Below are 26514 nucleotides of genomic sequence, written 5' to 3' on the forward strand. Positions count from 1 at the left end.
AGTAACACATAGACAGATGACCCTCCTACATCACTTAACTATCTCCAAATATGTGAACTAATATGCAGCTATCAGACAGAGATAAGCTAAACATGCTAGCTTATAAAGCTGTCTTCTTTCAGACTAGAATTATCCTTCTCCTCGTCATTGCTTATTTTAACCAATAAATACGGGTGCTTCCGGTAGAAGCAAGAATCCCGCTTCCCCCAATAGAATGATGCCATATATAAAGTTCTACTCCTCAAAAAATTGTTACCCATATGTTATTTTTCTTAGTTTGAAATCAGAGACAACTTTCCAGTGCTGTAGAGTAGGAACATTTTTCTCAAGGGCAAGTCTTGCCTATCTAATAGGCTCTTCATTTACTTAGATACGATTCACACCCCAAGAGTGAGACAAAGTGTTTCCTTGTATACATGAAAGCTTCCTCCTGAGCACCTCTAAAGCCAGGGGCAGGGGGCAGATACTTGCTGACCCAGAAAGATGACAGTGGAAAGTACTGATGTGAATGGCAGGGCTGGCTTTCAAAGTCATACGGTCACTGGGGAAAACTCACACTGCAAGACTGAATTTCTTCTATTCTTCTTTTAAAAAGATTGTGTGTGTGCGTGTGTGTGTGTGTGTGTGTGTGTGTGTGTGTGTGTGTGTGCGCGCGCGCGCGCGCATGTGCATATGTATATGTGTATACATCCCAGGCTTGCAGGTAACAATAGAGTTGAGAAAAGAGTGTCAGATCCCCTACAGCTAGAATTACAATCAATTGAGAGCTACTTGTCCTAGGTGCTAGGAACTGAATCCTGGTCCTCTGCAAGAGTAGCAAGTGCTCTTCACCCCCGAGCCATCTCTTCTGCCCCTTTGCCCCTGTTCTTAACCAGTGGCACAAAGCTCTCTAAAAATAAATTTAATCACTAGTGATTAATCCTACATAACTGAGCCATTTTTAGTATGATGATGGATTTTTTGTCTTGTTTTTATGTTCATATAGGTCTTTGCTATAAGCCTTCTCATCATTGGGAACAACCCTGCTACAATGCAAGTTTTTTTTAAATTTTTGTTTTTGTTTTCCTTTCCTTTCCTTGTGCTCTTGACCTAATCATGAATTGCAGGATTTACTTATCTGGCACTGAATATAGATCTTATTGCATTCATGTAGATATCACATCCGTATGAGTCCTGTTTGATGAAATACGAAATGAGTGGAGAGATCTCAAGACCCAAATTAAAATAGACGGATGCCGTAATGTGCCAAGATCCCTGGTGACTGCCTTATCAGTTACGACTTGGCTTGCTTCTGGCATTTTAAGCCATGGAGAAATAAAGTTTGGACTGAAAGGAAGCTGGAGCTGCCTGAGAACTCCTGGAGATCTCATGGTGTGAAGTGACTGGATAGTTATACAAAAGAGGCAAATGAAAGCCAGAAGGGGGTTGGAAATGGGCAAGAATGCGCACTGAATCCTTTTGTGTAGAGGGCTGCTGTATGCTTTTCTAATGTTTAGCATCTCCTGTTTCCATGAGGCTTTGAAAAGCAGCATCTTATCTCAACATGAATAGGAATGTTGGCAGCAGGGAGGGAAAGTGAGCAGTGTGGAAATTTTAAGTGGCTCCAGGACATGAGTGTCTGTTGCTAGTCTAGACACCCAAGGGCCATCAACAGTTCTCCTGCAGTCTGAAAGGCTTTGCTTGCAGCTGGCTGAGTCTATTTAGAAACCTGCCTTCATGAGAGTTCTTGCAAGCAATTAAGTAGATCCTCCTAAACTAAATAAAAAAAGATGTCTGCTTGTCTGTCTACCTTCTATCCATCTATCCACCCACCTATCTATCTATCTATCTATCTATCTATCTATCTATCTATCTATCTATCTATCTATCTATCATCTATCTATCTAACTATCATCTATCTATCTATCATCTATCTATCTATCTATCATCTATCTATCTATCATCTATTTATCTATCTATCATCTATCAGTCATCTATCTATCTATCATCTATTTATCTATCTATCTATCTATCTATCTATCTATCTATCTATCTATCATCTATCAGTCATCTATCTATCTATCTATCTATCATTCACCCACGCACCCACCCATCTACCATCCATCCATCATCTATCTATGTCATCAATCTACTTATCTACCAACACTCCAATCACTTGATCACCTATCATGTTTCTGAAGTTTATTTTAATAAATATAATAGCACTGTTTTCACAGCCTTAGACTTCAACCCGCCTCCTCTGTTGGAGATCAGATTATACTGTTGCATCTACAAGAGTGGAAGCAATTGTGTAATGTTTATACCACATTTTGACTTGCTTTTTCCTTTGTTTATGCTACAGCTCTTAATATGACAAATGCCACAGAGAGAGGTATTTAACCCCATGTGTGCTGTGTCTCAGTGGTTGCAGTTTTAATAGATGTGCAGTGGTCCTGTTCCCGACATCAGCTCTTCTTGCTTGATGCCACTAACAGGCTTGCTTTTGCTTTCACGAGTATATCCTGCATTTTAAAATCAAACAAAAGAAAAAGCTATCAGCCTCTGCTCTCTCTAGGGGTATCTTTGGCCAAACTAAATCTGCATGATTTGATAGGTGCATGCTTCAAGAAGAGTCTGACCTTCTGATCTGGACATATGTGTAGCATCTTAGAGTTCTGTAAGACTTTAGGTGAAAAATGCTATAATTGTCCTGTAGACATGTTACTAAAGACTCCAAAGAATAGAAAGCACATTAATAATTACGGTGCTGAACAATAACCATGTAAGTCAGAAGGATGGTTAGACCCTTTGAATCTAATCTGAAGAAAATAGGCTTGAAAGCAAGCAAATGGTTTGTGCAATGCTTTTTATTTATTAATTATTTACAATGAAAATAATTAATTTTAAACAGAAATTAATGGTCTCTACTTGGAGGAAGTTTTAATGAGACCCATCATTTTGATACACAGAAAGTGAAAATTCCTAGGCTGTGTATATGTATTTCTGTGTATTAAAATGATAACCCTTTATTTTATTTATTTATTTACCTTTGAGGCAGAAACAATATAATCCATCAATGGCAAAACAGAGATTTTTATCTAAAATGGAGACCATCTTTATTAAGTTTGAGTCTATTAAAATTGTAATCTTTACAACCGGAATGGCGGCCTTACGAAATAAGCTCAAATAAATAAGTTAATTTGTAGAGAGAGAAACTTGACACCAAGGTTCACAATAGAATGAGGTCCTGTTTTTCTAGTACATCTTCCACTACCCATTTGTGACTCCTTCTTCTTGCGTACAGAAGTAGCGTAGATTAGTCCTCTGGTGGGATTGCATACTAATTGGTTGGACCTGGGTGTTAATTCTGATTCTACTTATTAGTTACAAAAGTTTGAATAACTTATCTGGCCTTTGAAAGTCTATTTCTTCGTGTGTAGAAAAGGGAGGGAGATCCTGAGAGCAGAGTTCTTCAGAGGAACAGAGCACAGAGCGCGGCAGCTTCTTCATAAATTCTAGTGGTGCTCAGAATTCTTGTCTGCTGTGAGCATTGTTATGAAGCTGGATGACTTCGATCCAGAGAAAGCTTCTGGCTACGTTTCTCATGTTTCATAAACAGAATGTCAACATTCCCAACTGCTCATCTGGGCTCCAAAGAACATAAATCCATCCTCAATCAGCGTTGCCTTGCACCTGCATGCCTGCTGCTTGTTAGAGATTATACCCTTGCCTTGGCCCCACTCTGATGAGTGGTGTTGGAAAGCTCATTGAAGGAGGTGTCTGAAATAGGAACGGGTCCTTAGTAGCACACCGGAAAGGAGCTGTGTGGGGACAACCTTTATGGAAAAAGAAATATATATAACACACCAATACAAAAACAATTTGTGTTTCCCAAACTTGTATCATTTTTCGTTCCCTATAAAAACAGATATTTGCCCCAAAGTCTTGGTGGGAATATTGATTGTTTTTAATCACTTACTTGTATCAATAGCTTACCCACAAGTAGTAATACATGAATGTCAATTTTAAATCATTATATTTGTTTAGTGCTTACTATGTTTGATGTAATGAGATAGCTTAGAAAGATATTTTTAAAAATGTGTATCAGTCAGCTTTTTGTTGTTGTGACAAAATGCTCAACGTGACAGCTTAAAAGGAGTTGCTTGTTTTGACTAGGAGTTTCAAAGGATTTTTGTCAATGGTCTCTTAGCCTTGTGTCTTGAGTCTAGGGCAGCACAATACATCATGTAGGGAGTGTGCAATAGGGGCCTGAAAGCCAAGACTGGGTGCCAAGGGTGTGTCCAAGTGACCAATTCTTTCTGTCAACTTCCACCTCCTGAAAGTTTCACTGCTTCTTAACGGCATCACAGACTGGTGGACTTCCTAGCACAGAGGTCATATGCAAGCTCTAACCTGCACCTCGTGGCTTCCTGTCTGCAATCCTTCCAAAGGGAGTGATAGTCATGGGAACTTAAGAGATTCAGAAAGGTGGGATTCGGTGGATCTTTGACTGATGAAGGGCCATTTGTTGTGTGGCTCACACCTCAAGGAGAGAGGAATATAAGATGGACGGGGTGGGGAATGTATATCTGTCATGCACACGGAGAGCCTGACTCTGAACCATACTCAGAGGGTAGTAAGAAAGGAGAGATTGTGAAGCATCTATTAGTGGTGCTGCAGGAGACACTGTACCCTGTAACTCGAATCGGGCTCTCCCTGAGATTCTTTTTGATTCCATTCCACATCAAACATATTTTTTTTAAATGATGATGTGAGTGTGGTAATTTACAGTTTGGAGGCAGGTGGCCCTACTGGACCCTAGGAATCCCACCTAAAAAGTCACAGATATTACCAGTCCAAGCCATTTAGTAAGCCAGAGCACTATGGTGGTATTTTAGACCAAGGAGGTTAAGGCTGCCAGGCTCCTATTTCTTTTTCCATCTAAAAGTTCTGGTTGAAAAATTAAAGAAAATAATTGATTTTCTGAACTTCAATCAACAAGCAAACTTGATAGATGACCTAAACTTTTTTTTATGCCCGCCACGGCTGTACAAGATTAGGAAAAGTTGGGTGAATGACACATGGAATTGTCTATGTATGCAAAGCTTTAGTAAATTGAAAATTATTTCAGTTGCAGAAGTTTTAGAATGGCAGCCTGTGAAGGATTTCCTGTAATTAGCCAGTTTAGCATCTCTTCTCACCAAAGCTGAAGGTGATATTTCTTTTAAAAAGTACATTGCAGCTGAAATCCAAGTCTTTATTAGTCAGTGGTTAAAGTGAGATATTTTCACGACCAACTTGATGAAAGGAAAATTCTTTTTCATCACTGTACTATCTACAGATAAACCTGAACAAAAACCAAGTGAAGTTCATTAGGCTCTGCTTGACTCAACTCGGTAAATATCTCTTTCTCATCCTTCGTCACCAATCCTTACTTATGAGCTAGGAAAATGTTATCATAAGGGCCACAGAAATATCCTCGATGCCAGCTACAACAGAGTTGTTCTCATGAGGTGGATAGCTCTTCCTCTGGGGACATGGTGTAGAGAGTCACGGTGAGGACGGTGCTTTGGTTCCACTTCCTCCAGGGATTGAGTCACAGTGGGGATGGCCTCATGCATGCTCCTGCCCTGCTTCAAAAGAGACAGAAAGTAATACCAGGTTCCTCTGTCTTTTCTTTACTCCCAAGAGTCAAAAAGAGAACACAGTTGTTGTTTTTTGAAAGTCTGCTATTCTTTCCAGATTTTCTTTTAATAATTGGAAAACAAAAGCAGAATCTATTGAGAAACAGAGTTCAACCCCCTTTTGTTCAATTAATGAAAAATAAATACATAAAAGCTAGTAAGACGATCCCTTGGGCTGTTGATAGCATTTGTTTACCAAGAGACATCTCCATTTCAATGATTCTTAGAAAGCACAGTTCTAGAAGAGATTCAAACACCCTACAGAGATTAACATTCCTGGTTCAGCATCAATGTTTATAGAATGAATTTGTCTTTCCACAAAGTAGTTCCTCTCCTAGATAGCTTAGTTTAGAAATGAAGTTGGGACAGAACAGCCTTCATGTGTCAGAAGAGTATGAGAGATAGATAGGTAGATAGATAGATAGATAGATAGATAGATAGATAGATAGATAGATAGATAGATAGATGGATGGACGGACAGACAGGTAGATAGATAGATAGATAGATAGATAGATAGATAGATAGATAGATAGATAGATAGATGGATGGATGGATGGATGGATGGATGGATGGATGGATGGATGGATAGATAGATAGGTAGGTAGGTAGATAAATAGGTAGGTAGATAGATAGATAGATAGATGATTGATGATAGATATAAATAGATAATAGATAAATAAGCTAATAGAAGATAGAAAGACAGATAGATGATAGATAGAAATAGATGGTAGATAGATGATAGATAATATAAATTTTGCTTCAAACTTTGCCTCCCATACTTTGTAGCTGTATCTTCCAACAGTGCTTTATTATTATTTATTATTCTTATTGAATTATTATTATTAAAATTTCTGTGAAATTTTTATCTTTCTTTATTGGTTTTGTTTTTTTTAAAGACAGGGTTTCTTGTAGCTTTGGAGCCTTTCCTGGAACTAGCTCTTGTAGACCAGGCTGGCCTTGAACTCACAGAGATCTGCCTGCCTCTGCCTCCTGAGTGCTGGGATTAAAGGCGTGTGCCACCACCACTGCCTGACTAAAATTTTAACCTTTAAAATTCAATATTTTATTCATTTATTCTTTTACAAATTTGTCATGTTTATACTCTATTATGGTCACCTCACTCATTCCAGCACTCCCTCTCATGCCCCTCCGACCTCCACACACTCCCCCTTCCCTCCATTAAGTTCCGATCTCTATTTTATATCTTTAAAAATACTTTTGGAAAATTTGTACATGTGTTCAATGTTTCTTGGTCATATATATCCCCACTCCCTCCCTCAAACTTCCTCATTAGCCCACAAATATCTCCCATCTTTTCATGACTCTTAATTTTCACAATTCTGAGTTGAGAGTCAGTCACTCCATTTTCTTATTCTGGATGGAAAAAAACCTGAAATTTGTAAAGTCTAGCAAGAACCAGATCAAAGAAACCAGCGAGCGGTAAAATTAAGATTAAAATTCAGATCCACCACTGGGGTGGTTCCCAGGGTATCATATATAAATGCAAGAAGACTATTTTAGTGAGGAGTGTGGTTTCCCGGTTTCTGAGTCTGTCCTTAGCAAAGTCTCCGGAGTTGGGTGGAGCTGTGGTACCAGAGTCAGGATTCCCTAAGGCACTAACTGAAGAGGAAACTACAAACATGTACGAAGCAGCACCGAAAAGACAGTCTTCAAAGGAGAGGATATTTTTAAAAGGCAAATAAAATCCCAGTGTTTTACATGAGTGGGATAATTTTTATTTCTTCTGGATAAGTACTTTAGAAGTTTTCTTTGATCTTCATCTTCAATACAATGACCATGTGAAGCCTCACCATGTAACAGAATGGCTCGGAGCTCTGTTTGGAAGGTGCATAGAGACCAGGGGAACTTGACTTTGCAACCTGCTATTTTGAGAAGCTGCTTTGTAGCATTTATAATCTTTCTATTTTAGTTTTATGGTCCATAAATTTATACTGTGGCAGAAAAGTAAAAGTAAATTGCACTTGGACAAGAGTAGAAGAGACAGGTTTCTTTTCTCCTTCATTTAGATTTTTTTTTAAAAAAATGTGACTTTCCTTTTTAAAGGTTGACCTTGCCATCTAAGATAGGTCCTTTAGCCCTTGGTGGGCCAACTCTTAACAGGCTTCGGTTAGCATCATTTGATAGTGATCTCTCCTAATTCCACCAGTTTGAGCTTTACATGTTTTGAAATTATTATTTTATTGAATGGATGTACATTATTGTTCTAAATCCCCTTTATAAGCTGTGTTTTCAACCTTTGGGCAATGTTGCTCTTTCTCCCTATGATTATTTGTTACCGTAAATTGTTATATTCATATCTGATATTAATTTGGTTGACACATTTTGATTTGAGGTTTTCCCATTGCTTTGTAGTCTTTGATTGCTTCATTTCTAATCTTTCTGTTATGAAGTAAGCAGAAGATAGCTTGATTTGTGAAAGTAATCCAGTCCAAGAGAATTGGTTGTTTCCAGTAGAGAAGTTTAGTCACTTATACTTTATTTGAAAAAACTTATTTCTAATATTTGTTAGATCTAGTTAATTAACCAATTAATTAATTTATGAGGCCTTTTTAGATAGCTCAGCTTGACATTGAACTTGCAATCCTTTTGCCTCACCCTCAGGATTCTATTTATCTTTTCCGTGTGTTATATTAATTTTTCCATTTCTTTTGTCTGCCTCCTTTTTATCCCAACCTTTCCTTCTGCTGAACTTATTTCCCCCTCTTTCTCCCCGACTCCACGCAGCTTGCTGATGCTGACAACAGAGTTATCATGCTCTACTTTGGTGATGACTCGGACATTTTTAACACAGAGAGGGTGCTTAGCAGATTCAAAAGCACAGCCTAGCATCTCCAGTCTTCGCACGCAGGGCAGACATCCTACCCTTTATCTAATATTGTGTAATCTCAAAAGTAAGTAGCTTTACAGGCCATAGTTAATATTCCTGCTAAGAAGAGACACCGGATCCTAGACCCACACTATTTCTTCTTCGTGGTTCTTTCTTCTTTATATGTTCAATTTCTCATCTCTTAAACATATTCTTCATTAGTTCCTTCTGTGGTAATCTCTTTGCCTTGTTTTTAAAAAAGAATTTTAAAAACGCATTTTACGTATCTAGGTGTTTTACCTGCATGTCTGTCTGTGTACCACATGCTTTCCTGGTATCTGAAGAGGCCAGAGAGGGCATCAGATCCCCTGGAAATGGAGTTACTGCTGTGAGCTCTCATGTGGGTGCTGGGAATTGAACCCTGGTCCTCTGCAGGAGCCGCTAGTGCTCTGAATCACTGAGCTGTCTCTCCAACCCCTTTATGTACTCTTCTTTTACATGGAATTATTCTTGTTTTACCCTCAGACTCTACATTAGCTGTGAAATATCAGTTGGCAGACATTTTCCTTGAGTCTTATCTCATGACTTCTCATAATAAATGACGGGATGTTCTCGGTCCTTTTTGTTCTTCTGTTGGTGAGCCACCTCTGTTTGTGGTAGCTTCGGCATTTTTCTCTTGGCGATCAGTGCTTCTATCCTAGCTTGTAGGAGGGCTTGTTATCTGTTAGCGTGTAATAATTCACAGACAAACTTGATGGCTAAAGACTACGGACAACACCATCGCCATCTGTCAGGAGGTGTCCAGTGGTTTTGCCTGGGCACTCTGATTAGATTTACAGTTGAAATGCTAACTACTTATCTGTCGCGGAAGCTCTCTGCCCCCTTTCTCTTTTCAGTCTTTCATGCTCTTGTGATGTCAGGAGCCTCAAATCTCTTCTACCAACTCCCCTGGTCCTCATGGTTTCCTCTCCTTATCAGTATGCACTGAGAGCTTCATGATTTCTAAAGAATCAACTTCCTTTTTACTGATCCTTCAACTGGCCTTGTCAACGTCCAAATTCATTATATGTGTCCTATGCACATGAATTTTAGCTATTCTATTTTTCTTTGAAAGACTTTCGATTCTGTTTTAATTTCTAGCATTTGTATTGCTTTCTTCAGTATCATTAATTTGTGTTTGAACTTGACCTTTTATTTCACCACGGCCCAATCTTTTCAATGCTATGGCTTATTTGTTGAGATTTATACTAACTTTTTTATAATGCTGTATTTTCTTCCAGAGTGATTCATCGCTTAGTTCCTTTTTGCATTGGATTTCTCAACCTTTTTATTCCCAATGCCCTATGAAATTAAGGATTGTCACTCCTAATGATTCTTTCTTTACAAAAATTTCCCCTTTTCAGTAATTTTGAAGGTTTCCCCCAGAAAGTCTCCAAGTTTTTTTCTTCCTAATAAAGATGTCATGAGCAGAATTTAGGACTCCAATCTGTAATGTTCTGGAGTCCAACCAGAAAGTCCCACAGGTACCCCAATTCTGCAATACTGTGAATGTTGCCCCTTCCTCAAGGGTACTTTATCCTTGCTATTGTTTTCAAGCAATGAGCTACTCAATCCCCCCCCCCCATCAGACCTCAATTGCTATTGAGAGAATTCAACAGTTACTGTCTATCGATGAGTTTTATCTATCTTCTTATTGACTGAGATGTAGTTTTGTGTTGATCCGTTCTACTACTGCTATGTATTTGTTCTAATAAGATGATTTTGAATTGTGAACTCAGCACTATCTCAAATATAATCTCCATGCTATGTTTACATATTGTTAAACACATTTGACCCCAGCCAAAGGGCTGAGATGCAATTAAATCTTCATGAAAATTCTATCTTATGGACTGAGTAAGAAGTGAGAGTGTGTATTATAGTTTGAAAAGAGCAAAAGGAAGAGCTAGTTAAAGGTGTGCTTTTTATCCGTCTAGAAAACAGGGGTATACTTTAGCTGGCGTGTGGACAGGTAATGCAAGTACAGGCACACACACCATAGCATCTTTTGTTGTAGAAACACCCAATATGGGTTCATTGTGCAGCATGGGCTGTAACCAGGCAGTCTAGACTGAGAGCCTGCTTTAGCTTCTGTGCTGTTGCTACGTGTCCTACGTCACTTGCACAGACTGCGTCCTAGTCATTGAGCTAAGAAAAGGACTAGGAGACCTGGAAATTACAAAATGTTCATGTTCAAAGTAGCCATCTCACACATATGTCAGATTCGTTCCCTTTGTGATTTCAGTATTTTACTGTCGTTCAAACTTCTCTAAATTACCTAACACTCCAAGGGAGCTGGCCAGGTTACACTGGCTTCTCCTCCAAGCTCTCTCTGCCTTCTTTCCCTACCTTTTCTCATGATAATGCCTTTACAGAAACAGAAGGTCTCAGTGCCATCCAATCAGGAAGAGAGAATGTATGTCTTCAACTCTCTGAGACCCCAACTTCATTGGCTGAATTCTTTTTATTTTCTTGGCTCTTCTGCCTCTTAGGGCCGGAAGACTTCAGGCCGTCCACATATTTCTGTCTGCTTTCTTCTGCTTCTTCATTCACCCTACAGGGGCTACACGACCTTGTGTGATTTTTACTAAACTCACCCCTTTTGTCTTTTCTCAGAGGATCTTCACTTTCCTTCTTCCTGCATAACTTTGGATAGTCATCTCAATTTTCTCCTAATCCGATGATGAGATGAATAATCTCACAAGTGGTCATACATAGATGAAATTGGGGAGAGAGACTTTAATGAGAAAAAGAATAAAATTAAGTGGTAGATATTTGATTTTTTTTCAGTGGAATCAGTTGGCTAACTATATAATACAGCTACAAATGAGCACGTGCAGATTTATATGCATGGAAATAAAGCATGCAGAATGTTTCTTTTCTTCAGAGTTATTAGACTCATCATAGATGTTAATGAATTCTGAGGAGCTAAAGATAATAAGAACTAAGGAAGTTAACAAAAATTAGCAGTCAGATTGAGGAACTTTGTTCCATTTGGAAACATGGAAACATTCGTTAGAATCTTTTTCAATTCTCATCCAGTGAGTGGACATGGGAAACAGGTCTTATGGGTAGGAAATATAAAGAGACTGGTTTAGAGTCTATTTCTTTCCTCTTTTCTTTTTAAAGAGTTGGTCAAAATAGGTTGCTAAAATGATCCTGAGTTCCCTAAAAATGAACATATTGAGGAAAGCAGTTGACTGATAGTGAACTTGGTTGTTGGAGCAAAACGAGTAGGGCATTCAGTCAAGACAGGGTCTGCTTGTCCATCCTAACTGCGCTCCTAAAGCAGAAGGCAGTTCATCCCTTACAGAAATGACGAAGAACTTTTTAAAATTTTTATTTAATTTAAACAGTTCTGTACTTCAAAGAATCAAAAATAGCAACAGAAGTTTGTTGCTGACCCTCGTTCTAACATTATGCCTTCCCCAGACTAAAAATCTATTTGGAAGACAAGATGGAGCATAACATGTAAAGCAATTAGATGAACATTTAACAATTACATTGGAATGAAGACCATGACAGGGGATCTTCAAAATTGGCAGTAAACAAGTTCAGAAGTCACAAGGAGTCATTATAGACATTTGGGTCAGGTGGAGAATTAAGGACTTCCATTTGACCTTGCAATGGCCAGTAAGCTGACCCACCAAATATGTACAAATTTCAAAAGGTTCTCATAGATTAGCCCTTCATACTTTTCTCTAAGATAACCTCATTTGTGCATGCATGTATTTATGTGTGTGTGAGTTAATGTCAAAGTACATAGGACGTTTGTGGACATTTGCATCTATGCATAGAAAGCACATAGGACGTTTGTGGACATTTGCATCTATGCATAGAAAGGAGTTTTCATAGACTAAGTATGACAGTGAAACTCCCAGGCCAACCTTTAGGATTGCTCTTGGGAAGACAGCAAGTCTCAGAAACTGCTGCATCTCTTCGTCTGGTTCTTTTTAGCTGCGGTGTGCATATCTTGTGGGGGGACATCCTTTCCCAGTTTGTCGGACTTAAAGTGACCCAAAGACGGACCTCTGTTTAGCTCTTCTGGTAATGTCTGTGATATAAGCAGGGACCCTTCCTAGTCATGGTGGAACACAGCTAAGGTCCCAGCCCTCAGGAAGGGGAGACAGGGACTTCAAACACAGGCTAAGACACATAGTGAGACCTAGTCCCAAAACCAAACAATAAAATTGCAACAGAAGCAAAACAGAGACTCTAGTCTCCAAGTGTTCAGTACAAAAGAAATGAATACTTATTTTGTGCTCTACCTGGTACGCTTCTGAATGCCCTAAAAATCTGATCTCTTCATCCAGATTCAAGGTTCATTTCACTTCTAAAAGTTCTATAATGTCAGTGGCCTCCACTTATAAATTGTCAGTGGCCTCTAGCCTGGTCTCCTAAAGTCAGAAAATAAAGCGAAATTCCACTGACTTCCTTGGTGAGGGCAGGGGGTTCAGAGTCAAATCTAATAGGTCTTACACTCATTTCCCCTTAAGGGAACTGGGTGTGAAGTGTGAAATGGAGATGCCTAGGCTAGAGAGGACTGGCTCCATGTCCGAACCTGCATACGGATGTTAAATTTCTGGTACCGCCGTGCCAGTAGATCTCTGAGTCTTAGGGTTTTTTTTTTATATGTAAAATATCCCCAGTCACATCAGTAATGCTCAATCACAGACATGCGGGCAGGAGCTCAGTGAGTGTGTCTGACGTGTGTGGGAATATCTACCACCTATAAAGGACTATACAGGGCTATTCTCATCAGAAGCAGTGCTTACCAACAATATCACTGCTTGTCCGTATACACGCATACTGCAACTGGTTTATCTTTAGTTAATTCCAAAAAGGTCTAAATAGATTTAAACAAGTAAGTCTTTGGGAAAGGAAATTACGGTTCTGTGTGGATGTTTGCCTGTGATATGGTCATAGTAAACAGTTTAGAACAACTAATTTGTTTTTGTATTTTCCCTTGGCTACAGTTTCTAAAAGTATACAAAAATATCAATTTCTATCCAATTTAGAGGGGATTTTCGGTTGTTTTTGTTTTATTTTGATTTTGTTTTTTGCATTTTCTCCCAGAGCAACCTTTGGCTGTTCTGTTCCCAGAATGCTTTGTTCTGCCCTACTCCCTGAGCTGCCTCTGGGGGTTAAATGAGCTGCAGATCTTTGCTGGTGGTAGGCTTTGGTTCTGCAGAAACCCCCTAATCCCCTGTTTACCACAACACGAGTCTATTGCCATAGAAATGATAGCTGAGATCCCACAGTCCACACCACTGATTTCACAGCAGGGCCTGGTAAGACGAGACGCCAAACCAACAGAGGAGCAGAATTCACTAGAATAGAAGGGACTCTGTTGCCTTGAAAGAAAGGGGGGATTGTCCTGGTCTACATTCAAACAAAAATGCATGAGTGAGCTTCGTCTTTGGGTATGCTGTAGTTTAGTTTCTGTATAATACTGCCTGACTACCAGTAGTAATTTGGAATCTTATGCCATGGGATAGCTTGCTTGCAAGAAAAAAAAAAAAAAAAAAGGTCAGCACTTTCCCTACTTTCCCTTCATGGCATTTGCTTCTTATTGACATAAGAAACAAGTAGACTCTAATCTCTAATGAACCGTGCACAGCTGATGCACTGCCATCTACGATCTCCCTTCTCATGACGCATTGTTCTGTTTGTGTTTGTTGTGTGTGTCCGTCCGTTTTGTCCTCTTCCTATTAACAGAAGACAGTGAGCCTGAGCAGGACGCTAAAGGTATTTCCTCCCTTCCTTCTGCCTTGCTGCTTCTTTTACATGAGCAATATATTCCGTTGCTTGTTTGCCTGACCTTAAATGCTATTATTCTGTCGAGAAATGGCAGCTGACCTGTGGGAATAAAGCATAGCCTTAAAGAGGGCACCTGCAGGGCTTCTTCCCTCCAGACTTGGGTTGTTGACCAATCGCATTTCTTAGGAGAGCATTGAATTCAGAGATGTGTTGGAATCGTGAATTCCACATTCTAAAATCACAACGTGAAATCAAATGAAAATAACAGACAAGAAGAGAATTAACCCACACAGGTCAGAACAGAAATTTCTTCGGGGGGGGGGGAGCATGTGCTAAAATTTTGGAGTACTGTTAAAACATCAAGGTGGTAACATAAGTGTTTGGTTATCAACATTTCAATTTGATGAGGACTTCAATGCATTTTCCTTAAGTAAATAAAAATAGTTTCATTTTAATTGATGTAGAAATGGATATTCTATGAAATATATTCAGGGAGAAAAAGCAGCTGGAAATGAAATTTGTCTTGGAAAACCCTCAACTACAGCAAGTCTCCCATCATGAAAAATATCTTGTCTCCCAGAAAGGTGATGGCTCATGCTCTCCTCACCCAAACTTGGAAATCTGGGGATAAAAACCACAAGTCCCAGGTCACACAGCTTGGTTCTAGGACTCTATCTTAAGCTGCTATTATTTGAAATGATGTACCCTCATTTTATAGACACAAATATAACAGATTAGGTACCCTTTGCCCCAGATGCTCAGGGTCAAATTGTTTCAGGTTTCAGAGTTTTTCAGATTCTGGAATGTTTGCTCAGACTAGGGCAGCTAGGCATCCTGATATGAAGATCTGAAGGTGAACTAGCATGCTTTGAAAACGGAAACTTGTTGAGAGACCCGTTGGCCCTCCAAAAGTTTTGGATTTTAGAATTTCAGATTAGGGACACTGTATTAGTTACTGGTCTCATTGCCGGGACAAGATAACTGACAGAAGCAGCCTTCAGAAGGACAGGTTTCGTTTGCCTCGAGATCCAGGGGATGCAAACCATCTTGGCGTGGAAGGCATGGCTGCTGCACTCCATCTGTAGCTGCGAGAGTGTGAGAGATGACAGCCCCTGGCATCACAGTGGATCAGGAAGCAGAGAGCTTGGACCAGTACCACAAAATGCATACAGTCTTCAAGGTCTGCCCCCCAGTGACCCAGTTGTGCTACATGTTCTAAAGAATCCAGACTCTGGGACAGAGAGATGGCTCAGTGGTTAAGAGTGTGTACTGCGTTTACAGAGGACCCAAGTTTCATTCCTATTGAGAGGCTCACAGCTGCTTCTAGCTCCAGCTCCAGGGTCCCGATATCCTTTTCTGGACTCCTCAGTCACCTGCACTCATAGGTGCACATACTATACACATGCCTACGTGTGTATGCATAATTAAAATAAAAAGATACATCTTCAAAAAAGAAGAATCCCAAACCTCCCAAAGCAGCATTAGCAACCGCAGACAAAGTGTTCAATCAGGTGAACATGTAGATGTTTTTTAGATTGAAACTGTAAGAGATGCCCAATCCATATTTGGAATGTTTTCCTCTTTCTAGATACTAGGTTGCTTGCAACACAAATCAAGTAAAAGTGTTCCAAAATGGTGCAATGGGCCAGTTTTCAGTCTCTCTGTTCCCTTCACTCCCGCCAGCCATAGGTTGTTTGAAACCTTAAGACAAAACAAGCAAGCAAGCAAACAAACAAACAAACAAATCATTCTTCAAGGAAGGGTAGGAAATAATACAGAAGGGAAAGAGGAGGGGAAAATAAAGTCTGCAAGCTCTCATTGTATACTTTGAAATAACACTCAGAAATGGCCCAAACTTGGGAGAAGCTCTTGGCCCTCTAACCAAGGAGGGGCAACACTCTAACCACAAGAGCAGCTGTCATTTCTCGACTTGGTCTCCTGCTCCCTGAATTTTCCATGGCATTACAAGAATAATTTCAGACTGTATGATGGCCTGACCTCTTGATGACATACCACCCTTTAAAATGACAACCACAGGGCTGATTATGAATCTGGAAGGAATTTGAAAAATGGTGGTGGCAGGTGCTCTGGGTGGGGACAGAGGAGTATAGCTGTGCTCGCCATAAACAGTTTAACATTGCTGCCACCTTAAGCACAATTTTGAGGTCAGATTTCCAGCCTTCAGAGAGGTCTGCAATCTGCCAAAGAAATATAAAGGCCAAAATGTGTGAAGAGATTTCATAAGAGAAAACCCTGGGGTTAAACGCTGCCTCTGTCTGTTTTTCATGCCTGGTGAATAATACCATCCTTGTCCATGGGAGCATGAGTGTAAAAGAAGCAATAGTGAGTCAGACAGTGATAATTAAAATTATCGATAACAAGAGAAGTGGTATCATATCAGAATAGTTATAAAGTTTCCCCAAATTATTAAATAATTTCGAACTTCTATTCATCAGTTTACTTGCTTATATAACAAAGCATATTTTCTTACATGAAAATAAATTACAAAATAAAGACATCTGATGTGCATTTCATTGGCTAAGAAACAGATCTCATTGTGCTTTGGAATGATGGCCTAGATTGCATTTCAGTTTGTGGCTACTCACTAATGCAATGGGATTTGCTATCGGACTAGATTCAAGTTCATTACTGCAGAGGCTGAAGCTCGTCTGACATTTATTGTTGATTGCAGCTGCTAGGATTGTTGTCAATGGTCGTTAAATGGCTGGAATTTCTCTCAGTCCACCTTCACCTTCTACATTTCGAACAGGAAACAAATACAGATGGGTGGAAACGCATGAGCGCCATTGCTGATAGAGCTGGGTTAGTCTCCAACAAGGAGACTAACATAACTTCTATGTCTCATGCTCACCTTCCCAGCCTTTGACATCTCACATCTTAAGGTTTGGGTAGAGAAGTCCTGACCTGTTGAACTTTCAACCACATCGCAAGCTCTTCCCCTTCCTTTAGGTAGGACAGCCAAGACAATGGTGGTCCAGCAGGGTTGAGACACACATACCATAGATAACTTCATTTGCCTGATGTCACCAGAAAAGTCACTCACTTGCTCACTCCTTCACTCCCTTTCTCATTTGCTCACTCCTTCATTTACTCGCTCACTCATTGGATCATTTCATAAATATTGATTTTTTTTTACCCTGTTCCAGGGCACATCTGGAGATAGATATATACGTAACTCAGCCTGCAGTAATGAACAAAGCAAAGTCAGACCTTGCTATTTTTCCATCTCAGGATGAGGGACCATCAAAATACAGATAAGTAGAGGGACCCACAGGTGTCAAGGGGTGCTAAGTATTATGATGAAACAGAAACAGAGTGAGGGACAAGACATATCAATTCAAACCAAAAGACATGAATGGTGTTTAGAACATCCTTTGGGAGTAGAGGAAAAGTCAAAGGAAGGGTTGAATATGTCTCTCAATATTGCAAAGGGAGGGCTGAGTCTGACTTCTTGGAGAGAACCCAAGAGTGTGGGATGGGCCAGCTTCACTGTAATCTCCGGTCATCTTCTCTGAGCACACTGCACTTAATGATGAAGCCCACTTGGAAAGAACAACTATTTATTAGCAGTTTTATATTCATGGAGATACCTGTGTGGCCAATAGTACCCACCATGTGTGCCCAGACAAAGCTCCTAGAAGGTTCGTCATGAGGTAATAGAAGGGAATCAATTAAGTGCAACATCACGATGAACTGTGCAAGAATAGCTGACTGATTCATTCATTCACTTTCTCACTTTATGCCTAGCTGTGTTGTGCAATATAGATCATCAAGGGTTTTGCAATGAGCCTAAATGACAAGCCACGGAATGCAATAGCAGCTAAAGGAAAAAGAAAAGCTGTGAATCAGAACACAATAAACCCACCCTGGCTAGTAAATTTCTAAGAAGAATTCAAAGTTCCCAAATTAAAACATTTGCTTCTATAAATCAAAGCAGGAGAAAGGATCTAGATTTCCTATTTCTCCGTTTTGTTTTATTGTTCTACTCTCCGTCCAAAAGGTCCTCAGTCCAAATCCAAGGGCACAGTCAATCATTAGGATGCTTTTCTAATATGAATGATATCATGGACCCAGCACCAAGGCTCTCGAGCTTGTTACTATTTCCAAGGCTCAGAGGCGGGGCCCCATGTGGTACTGATTACAAAGACTCAACTCAAAGATTGTAGTGTCAGTCCCTGTGTGCACTGTCTCAGCCACGTGTCACACATGGGATGAGATGTGTGGCATGGCCCAGGTCTCATCATCATCACCAGAAAACAATAAGAGTGCGTGGAAGGACCCTGCTGGGATGCCTCTCAGCCTGGGTTTGGTTGTCAAAAGCACACAGCCTGTGAACTCAGATTAAGTTGGGAAAACAAGAACTCGAAAAGAGCACTTGGATGATATGGTCCTTAAACCTCCTTTAGCCTGTAACAGATTGCTTCTCTCCTGTTATTTATTGGTTGAGGCAATTAAATGATTTGCCATTTTTAAGTTTCCCGTATTCTGGGTTTTACAGACATGGTCTACAGGGTGTTGTTTACTGTGTTCCTGAACTGATTTTTGATACATGCTTAATTATATCCCAGGACTTTCTAAAGCCAGGATATTATTGTTATCATTATTTGCTTTTTTAAAATTTTATTTTATTTTATTTACACTCTTTTTTATTGATTTTGATGAGTTATGCATTTTTCTCTGCTCCCCTTCCTGTTTCTTCCCTCCCTTTCAACCCTCTCCCATGGTCCCCAAGCTCCCAATTTACTCAGGAGATCTTGTCTTTTTCTGCTTCCCATGTAGGTTAGATCCATGTATGTCTCTCTTAGGGTCCTCATTGTTGTCTAGGTTTTCTGGGATTGTGATTTGTAGGCTGGTTTTCTTTGCTTTATGTTTAAAAACCACTTATGAGTGAGTACATGTAATAATTGTCTCTCTGGGACTGGCTTACCTCACTCAATATTATGTTTTCTAGCTCCACCCATTTGCCTGTAAATTTCAAGATGCCATTATTTTTCTCTGCTGTGTAGTACTCCACTGTGTTTTTAAAAACATCTTCTCATGTGGTCCAGGATGGCCTTGAACTCCCATGTAACCGAGGATGACTAAATCCTCCTGCCTCCTCTACCTCCCCAATGCTGGGATTACAGGCATGGGCTCCTACAGCATCTGGTTTCTATGGTGGTGGGGATTGAATCCATGGCTTTGTATAGCCTAGGCAATCACTATACCAACTGAACTTCACCTTTAGCACTCAATTTTGGTTTTAAGAGGCAGGTTCAACTCCATGTTAAACATTCAAAACATTTTTAAACATTTTTATATTTTAGCTACTGTCATCTTTGAAGGTGACACTTTTACTACTTTTCTGTTCTGGCTTTGAGGTACAACATTTATATATTTAAAATGGATCATTGCAGATTTTGCAATTACCCCAAACAAGGTTATGAACAATGCATGTCTTAGAGTCCACAATAGCAAAATATAGGAAGTCAAGTTAATAAAAATTTGCATCAAAGACCCAGTTGTCAAGAAAGATTACATTTTTATACCCTTGAATTATGTAACCTCATAAAGAGTTTATCAAAAGTCATAAATGATCCTGACAAGTTCTAGATGTGCTGTGATTGCTCTGTATATTTCTTGCCTTGCACACACAAACTCTGTGGATATTGGTGAACTAAAAGAACCAAGTTTCAAATTGGGGTTTAGAATTCCTGTCATTGCTCTGGGCTTATGCCCTGGGAAACAGCAGAAGAGAACATAAAATATGTTGACAATATAATAGGAAAACAAAAAGATTTCATAATAGTTTAAAAGAACATCAGATTTGACATCAGAAGACCCAAGACCAAGCTTATTACCATCACTATGATACTCTGAGAAGTAAACAAAACTAATGGGGATTTGGTTTAAACAGAAGAGCAGGACTCTAGTTGATATCGTAAATGGTGCTCTCCTGCTCAGTCTGAGTTTCTACCTCTATCTTTAGTTCAAGGTAAAACTGGATAGTCTGAAGAACTGTTTTTTTTTTTTTAATTAGTGAAGACTTGTAACCGTAAGGAATGTAAATGTCTCATTCTCCTCCTCATATTAATCTAAAATATCCCTTTCCTTTCCCCCAGGAAATCATCTCATTCTCTGAAATGCACGATATATTTGAATTTGTTCTCTCTACTATGATAGATTTGAGGGTATAAAACATTAATCATTTTTTTAATTCACTAAAATGGTGTCCTGTGTTCATTCTGATCACGAATGCTTCTGGGCACTTCATCCAGCGGTGTACAAAATAGGCTAAGACAATCTAATGGGGGAGCTGAAGATAGATAGATAGGAACTGATTAAGCGAATAGAGCAGCAAGTGTGTAAAGATCATAAAACAGAATGAGAAAGCTGAGTGGTAGTTATACCACGTGTTGGATGATCATGGTCTAAGAAAATGTACTTTAAAAATGAGACCTGAGTTCTATACATAAGGAACCCATCACACAAAGACATGAGCATGAACGTTCTAGATTGAGAAACAACAAAGACAGACTTATATGTTGGAACTAAGCTCAGTGTGGCCTTGGGTGGTGAGAAATGCAAAATCAGAGACTAAAGAGCATGGAGGCCAAACATAGCAACACTGAAGGGTTGATCGTGCTCAAGGGCACATCGTGTGACTGCAGCTTTTAAAGCCTTATCTTGCTTAGCCATTTTATAAAGAGCCATCGCTTGTGTCCTTTGTCTTCCTAACAGTTTTTGCAAGAATCCTGCGCGCTCCTGAGTCCCACAATGTCACCTTTGGTTCCTCTGTAACCCTACGCTGCACAGCAATAGGTATCCCCGTCCCCACCATCAGCTGGATTGAAAACGGAAATGCTGTGAGTGCCTCATGTTTGGGATTATTTGGGGTAAGACCCACTGCTGTTGATGGACCTGTAGTGTGGTGTGATTAAATAAGAACAGCTCCCATAGCCACATATGTTTGAGTATAGGATTCCTACTTGGTGGAAGTGTTTGAGAAGCATTAGGAGGTATGGCTTTTTGAGGAAGTGTGTCGCTGCGGGTGGACTTTGAGGTTTCAAAGGGTTGTTCTCTCTGCCACTCTCTTTGTCTCTGTCTTGTTGTTCAAGATATAAGTTCTCAGCTATTCCAGCCAACATACCTTTGCTCCACCATCCTGGACTCTATCCCTCTGAAATTATAAGCCCCAAGTTAAATGTTATCTTTTGTAAATTGCCTTTGTCATGGTATTTTTTACCACAACAATAGAAAAGTAACTACAACATAAAGTTACCATTTCTATCTATATCACTGGTACTGCATGTACCAGGATTTGAAGCCATCTTTGGTCTTAGAAATCAATGACATTGAACCCTGGGAGTTTGTATCTTTCCCTGCATCCTGGAAAAAGTAGAATACTTCCTTTGATGTTTCTGTGTAAAAGAGAAATGTTTGCAAGTCCTTCCCACAACTGCAATAATTTTCCTAAGATATACCAGTTCACTGGGGGAGATTACTTTAATGGAAAATAATCCAGAATTTTAATCCATTCAATATGCCTTTCTGCATCTTAATAGTGATAGTAATAATCATGATTATCATAATCATGAGTGATCACATGATTACCTTGAGCCAGGCCCTCTTCTAAGCACTTTACATACAAACATCCACTCATTCTTTTCTCAAGCACATGTTGAGCATCTGAGTATCAAGTACTATTCTAGGCCCTGGGGAAACGAGGGCAAGCTGAATGGAAAACCTTTGCTGGTGCCAAACGGCTGCCATTCTGGTGGAAAAGAACAGAGAATAAAATTAGAGAGAGAGTGTGTACATTTTGTGTGGATTATGTCAATTAGGACAAAAAAATAATAAGCATGAAGCTGGAGATGAGACAGAAAGTTGGGCCTTAGGAGAAAGATCCCAGTTTCAGTAGAGTGGTTGAGCCTAACTGAGACAGAGACAGCTGGGAAGAGGTTTAGATATAATGACAGGGGGGGCTATGTGGGTAGCTGCGCTGCTGGGAGATTACTAGACAGGGTCTCTGAAATGAGTGTGTAGACATGTCAATTGGAGGAGAATCAGAGAGGTCAGTGTGGTTATTGATGAAAGAATGTATAGGATAAGGGGTGAAGTGGCCACTGTGAGTCAGAAAGGCCTATAGGGGTCCCTGAAGCAACTTCCACTTTGCCTTGTCCGGCAAGGAACTTAATTGCAAGTGTGTTTCTAATGAAGTTTTATCTATAACAGCTAGTTTGTTGGTATCTAGAAAGGGAAATTAATCACAACTATCATTGCCACATTTTTTAAACATTGCCTGTTATGTATTTGTGCTTGATGTGAATAATCTTTTTATTTCATCTTAGTTTACTTTCTGTTGCTGTGATTAAAAAAAAAAAACCTGTGCCCAAAAAGAAACTTGAGGTTTTATTTAAGCCGACAGTTTACAGTTTATCATGAAAGTCAAGGCAGAAACTGAAGCGGAGACCCTGCAGGAAAGCTGCTTACTCTCCACGGCTTGCTCAGTCTTCTTTCTTATACATCCCTGGACCACCTGTCTAGGGATGGTAACACCCACAGTAGTCTAGACCCTCCCAAATTAACCATTAATCAACAAAATACCCCACAGACTTGCCTATAGACCAATAAGATAGAGGCAGTTCTTCAATTGAAGTTTGCTCTTCCCAGATGATTTTAACTTGTGTCCATTTGGCAAAACAAAAGACAAACCTCTAACTAGTACAGTTTTAAGGTTGTGTTTATGAGGTGAAGAAACATATTTTCGTTACTTTCATACAGATGCAATTTAAATCAATATACTTCCCCTTCTTCAATTGTATCAATTATTGGAGAGCACGGCATTCTCATGAGTGGCAGTTTCCCCTGTGTTGCTCCGTCCCTTCACCCCATGTAGCCCCACATTTTCATCTTGCTTTGTTTTCTGTTCTGGATTATTGTATCTGTTTTCTAAACTGGGAGCAGCCTGTTCTTCCAGCAAGCTATCAAGATCATGTCCCAAGGTCGATGTTAGGCCAGCTTTATGGAATTGCCTGACAAGCTTGCATTTTTTTCTTTGGTGCAGAGCCTGAAGTGAAGAGAGTACAAGGCAAATCTCTAAAACTCTGAGGCACTTTCCGCTGCTACACCTTTGAGGATAGCTTTTCTTTCCTCTACATCCTCTCTAGTCAGACTCCCAGTCAACAGATGCCTCCCTGAAGTCAACTTGACTAGATATAGAATCACCCAGGGGAGTAAGGAAGCATCAGAATATTGATTAAAGATGCTACACAAAAACATGTTCAAATGATGCACAATGGCTAGTCATTTTAACTTTCCAACATGGTAATAAGCCTATAATACCACAAAAGATGAGACTGTCCCCTGTCTCCCACACCAACTAAAACACTGGATAGCCAGAGATGAAGAGTAGAAGAAAGTCAAGCAATGCTCCCTCACTTAGTGAAGACATATCTCCTTTCTTCCCATTGAAATGTTATTCCCCCCCAATGGAAATTTTTAGTCAGATAAACTTGGGAACGACAGGTATCGTTTATTTATTTCTTAACACAATATTGGATATAGAGAAGAGTATATCTTTTAAGACAGCATTTCTCTATGTAGCTACGGCTGTCCTGGAACTCATTAAGTAGACCAGGCTTTTTCTGGAACTCAAAGAGATCTGCCTGCCTCTGCTGCCCAAGTGCTAAGGTTAAAGGCATGGGCTGCTGTGCCTGGGAGCTTACTATTTTTAAGAAGAAAGTCCTTCCATGTTCTAGAACCATATTTATTGAAAGCTATTCTAACAATAACTGTTATATAGACATTTAGCTAAAGTTTAGAAAACTGTCTAAACACAATGCACAGTATTCCTAAAAAATTATAAAAGTTGAGATAGTTTTGTTAAAATAATTTTATAAAAGAAACAGGCAGTACATATATTTTGAAGATAGTGTTGTTTAATATTCTTATAAATATCCATATTTCACCCAGATTTTTACAAGGTCATTGTTGTAGAATATTATTTTAACTAGGGAAAGATGTGTCACATTTGTTCATACTGCATTTGTTCAATTATGGAAAGAAGTGTTGTATTTGTTTCCCTTTGTCTGTCTAAGGCACCTGTTTGATCTAATAAACAGTGGAATGGCCAATAGCTAGGCAGAAAAAGGATAGGTGGGGCTGGTGGACAGAGAGGATAAATTGGAGGAAAAAAATCTAGGCTCAGGAAAAGGAGGAAAGAAGGGGAAAAGGAGGAGAGAATAAGGGACAAGCCGGGAGCAAAAAAGCAGGCAGACGCCAGTCAGTCAGATGTAGAGCAGCAGAGAAAGTAAGATAAAACAGAAGTTAGAGAGGCAATTAGCCCAGAGGCAAAAGATAGATAGAGAGAAACAGGTTAAGTTAATATAGCTAGCCAGAAATGTGCCGAGCATTCAAAACTACTAAGTCTCTGTATCATGATTTGGGAGCTGGTTGGTGGCCCAAAAGAAAAAAAAATCTGGTACAAGACATGATTTTGGCTTCATACATGTGAACTTTGGAGTCATTTTATATTATTAACGGGTAAAACAAACTAATTACATATTGTAAGACCTGTGTGTGGTTATGAATTATCAGTAGCCAGCTTGAAAGAGAACAATATTTATGGCTAAGGTAATAAATAAAAAACAACACAGAAATGCCTCTCAGCTCAGCACCTGTTTTTCTATGATGCAGAGACAAACAATATTTATTATAACAATGCCAGGAGCATGGACCTTACTGGGACATACACCAACTGTTTTGTGATGTTTTCCCAGCTAGCTGAAATTATTGATAATGTAGTGCCATTGGAGCCAGAATACCTTTCTAGGCATTTCTGTGTTCGGATGAAGTTATGATATACCAGACTATCTATGGCTGTTGCTAGATTATCCCAAGATGGCCCCATTAGTGGATTCACGATGCACACAAATGTTGTACAGATATGCATTAGCTCAGATATCATTATGTCTGACGGAACTTTCTATTTTACTGCCTCTTTTAAAAGTATTTATTTTTCAAAAGCTTTACTGTAGTTTTAATTATGTGTGCATGTGTGTGTATGCTTGTGAGATTGTGTGTGGGTGAGTGCATGTGCCTGTGGAGCAAAGGGCGTCAGACTCCCTGGAGCTGGAGTTACAGGCAGCTGTATTCTGCCCATTGGGATGTGGGTGCAGGAATCCGAACTTGGGTCCTCTGCAAGAGCAGTACATGCTCTTAGCCGCCAAGCCATCTCTGTCATCCTCAAGTTTTCTTTATTATATTTTTCCTACAATATGTTTAAGACAGAGACTATGTTTTATTTGTAATGTACTCGGTGAAATAATCCCTGCAGCCAAGCAAGTTAACAGATTCATCTACCTCCCTACAGAAGTCATCACTATCAGAAAGACAGAATGTTCTAGCCAGAGAAGAGAATTTATTCTGGCTTCTTTAGTTTAGTGAATCTGAGAGACTTGGCAAAAAAAACATCCTCACTGCAAATGCCAGATATATGCACTTGAGTTAAGTCCAGGTGGCTCTTGCTTAACATGGGATATTGGTGCTAGAACCCTCCATGGACAACCAAAACTTTGGATGCTCAGTCTCTTATGTCCAATGGTACAGTATGTACACATACTCTCCTTTGTTCTTTAAATAATCTCTTGGTACAAATGCTATGTAAATAACTGTTAGACTAATTTATTTAGGGAATAACGACAAGTTAAAAAACTCATATATGTTCAATGTGAACATACTTAAAAAATATTTTCAGTACAAAGTTAGTCAGCTCCATACAGGCCACAGATAAGCTTGCAGGGCCACTGTACCGGTAGTCTTTAGGCATACCTTCGTAAAAGGTCACAACAATAATTTGAATTCATCCCTTTGATCTTTTAAAAACCCAGCGAAGGGCCAAAATGATCCCAATAGAGGGCAGAGGGTTGCTTTTATTTTTAGATCATCAAAAATACTAAAGTGTTAGTCGGGGTGAACTGTGAAGAAAGAAAAACAAATTCAAACTATGACTAACAAGGCCTGCTGTGCATGAGTCACTGAGGGAGCGAAGTGAGGCCCCTGGACGCAGGAAGAAAAGCGCTGAGAAGCCACACCAGCCTTGAGGAAGGAGCTGTCTCTCTGCCTGAAATTTCAGCACTTGGATGGAGCCTCCTGGAGAGGTCAGGCAGCTTGAAGAGCTCTTCTCCTTTCTGTGAGATATGTTTTAGTGACCTTGTGACTTCTAGT

At 39.6% G+C, this 26514-nt stretch overlaps 1 protein-coding gene across 7 annotated transcripts in view; it reads left to right on the plus strand.

Annotated features, from left to right (window-relative positions):
• Positions 1-26514, plus strand: part of Musk (muscle associated receptor tyrosine kinase) — a 75747-nt gene that overhangs the window by 20555 nt on the left and 28678 nt on the right. For 4 of the 7 annotated variants that reach the window (XM_038347843.1, XM_038347844.1, XM_038347847.1 and 1 more), the window contains exons 6-7: positions 14245-14274; positions 21028-21152. In XM_038347843.1, coding sequence (XP_038203771.1) covers positions 14245-14274; positions 21028-21152 — 155 coding nt within the window. The remainder of the gene's footprint in view (positions 1-14244; positions 14275-21027; positions 21153-26514) is intronic. The other 3 variants (XM_038347845.1, XM_038347846.1, XM_038347848.1) reach the window with 1 other exon arrangement.

This window comes from Arvicola amphibius, chromosome 11 (genome assembly GCF_903992535.2).
Source record: "Arvicola amphibius chromosome 11, mArvAmp1.2, whole genome shotgun sequence".
NCBI lineage: Eukaryota > Metazoa > Chordata > Mammalia > Rodentia > Cricetidae > Arvicola > Arvicola amphibius.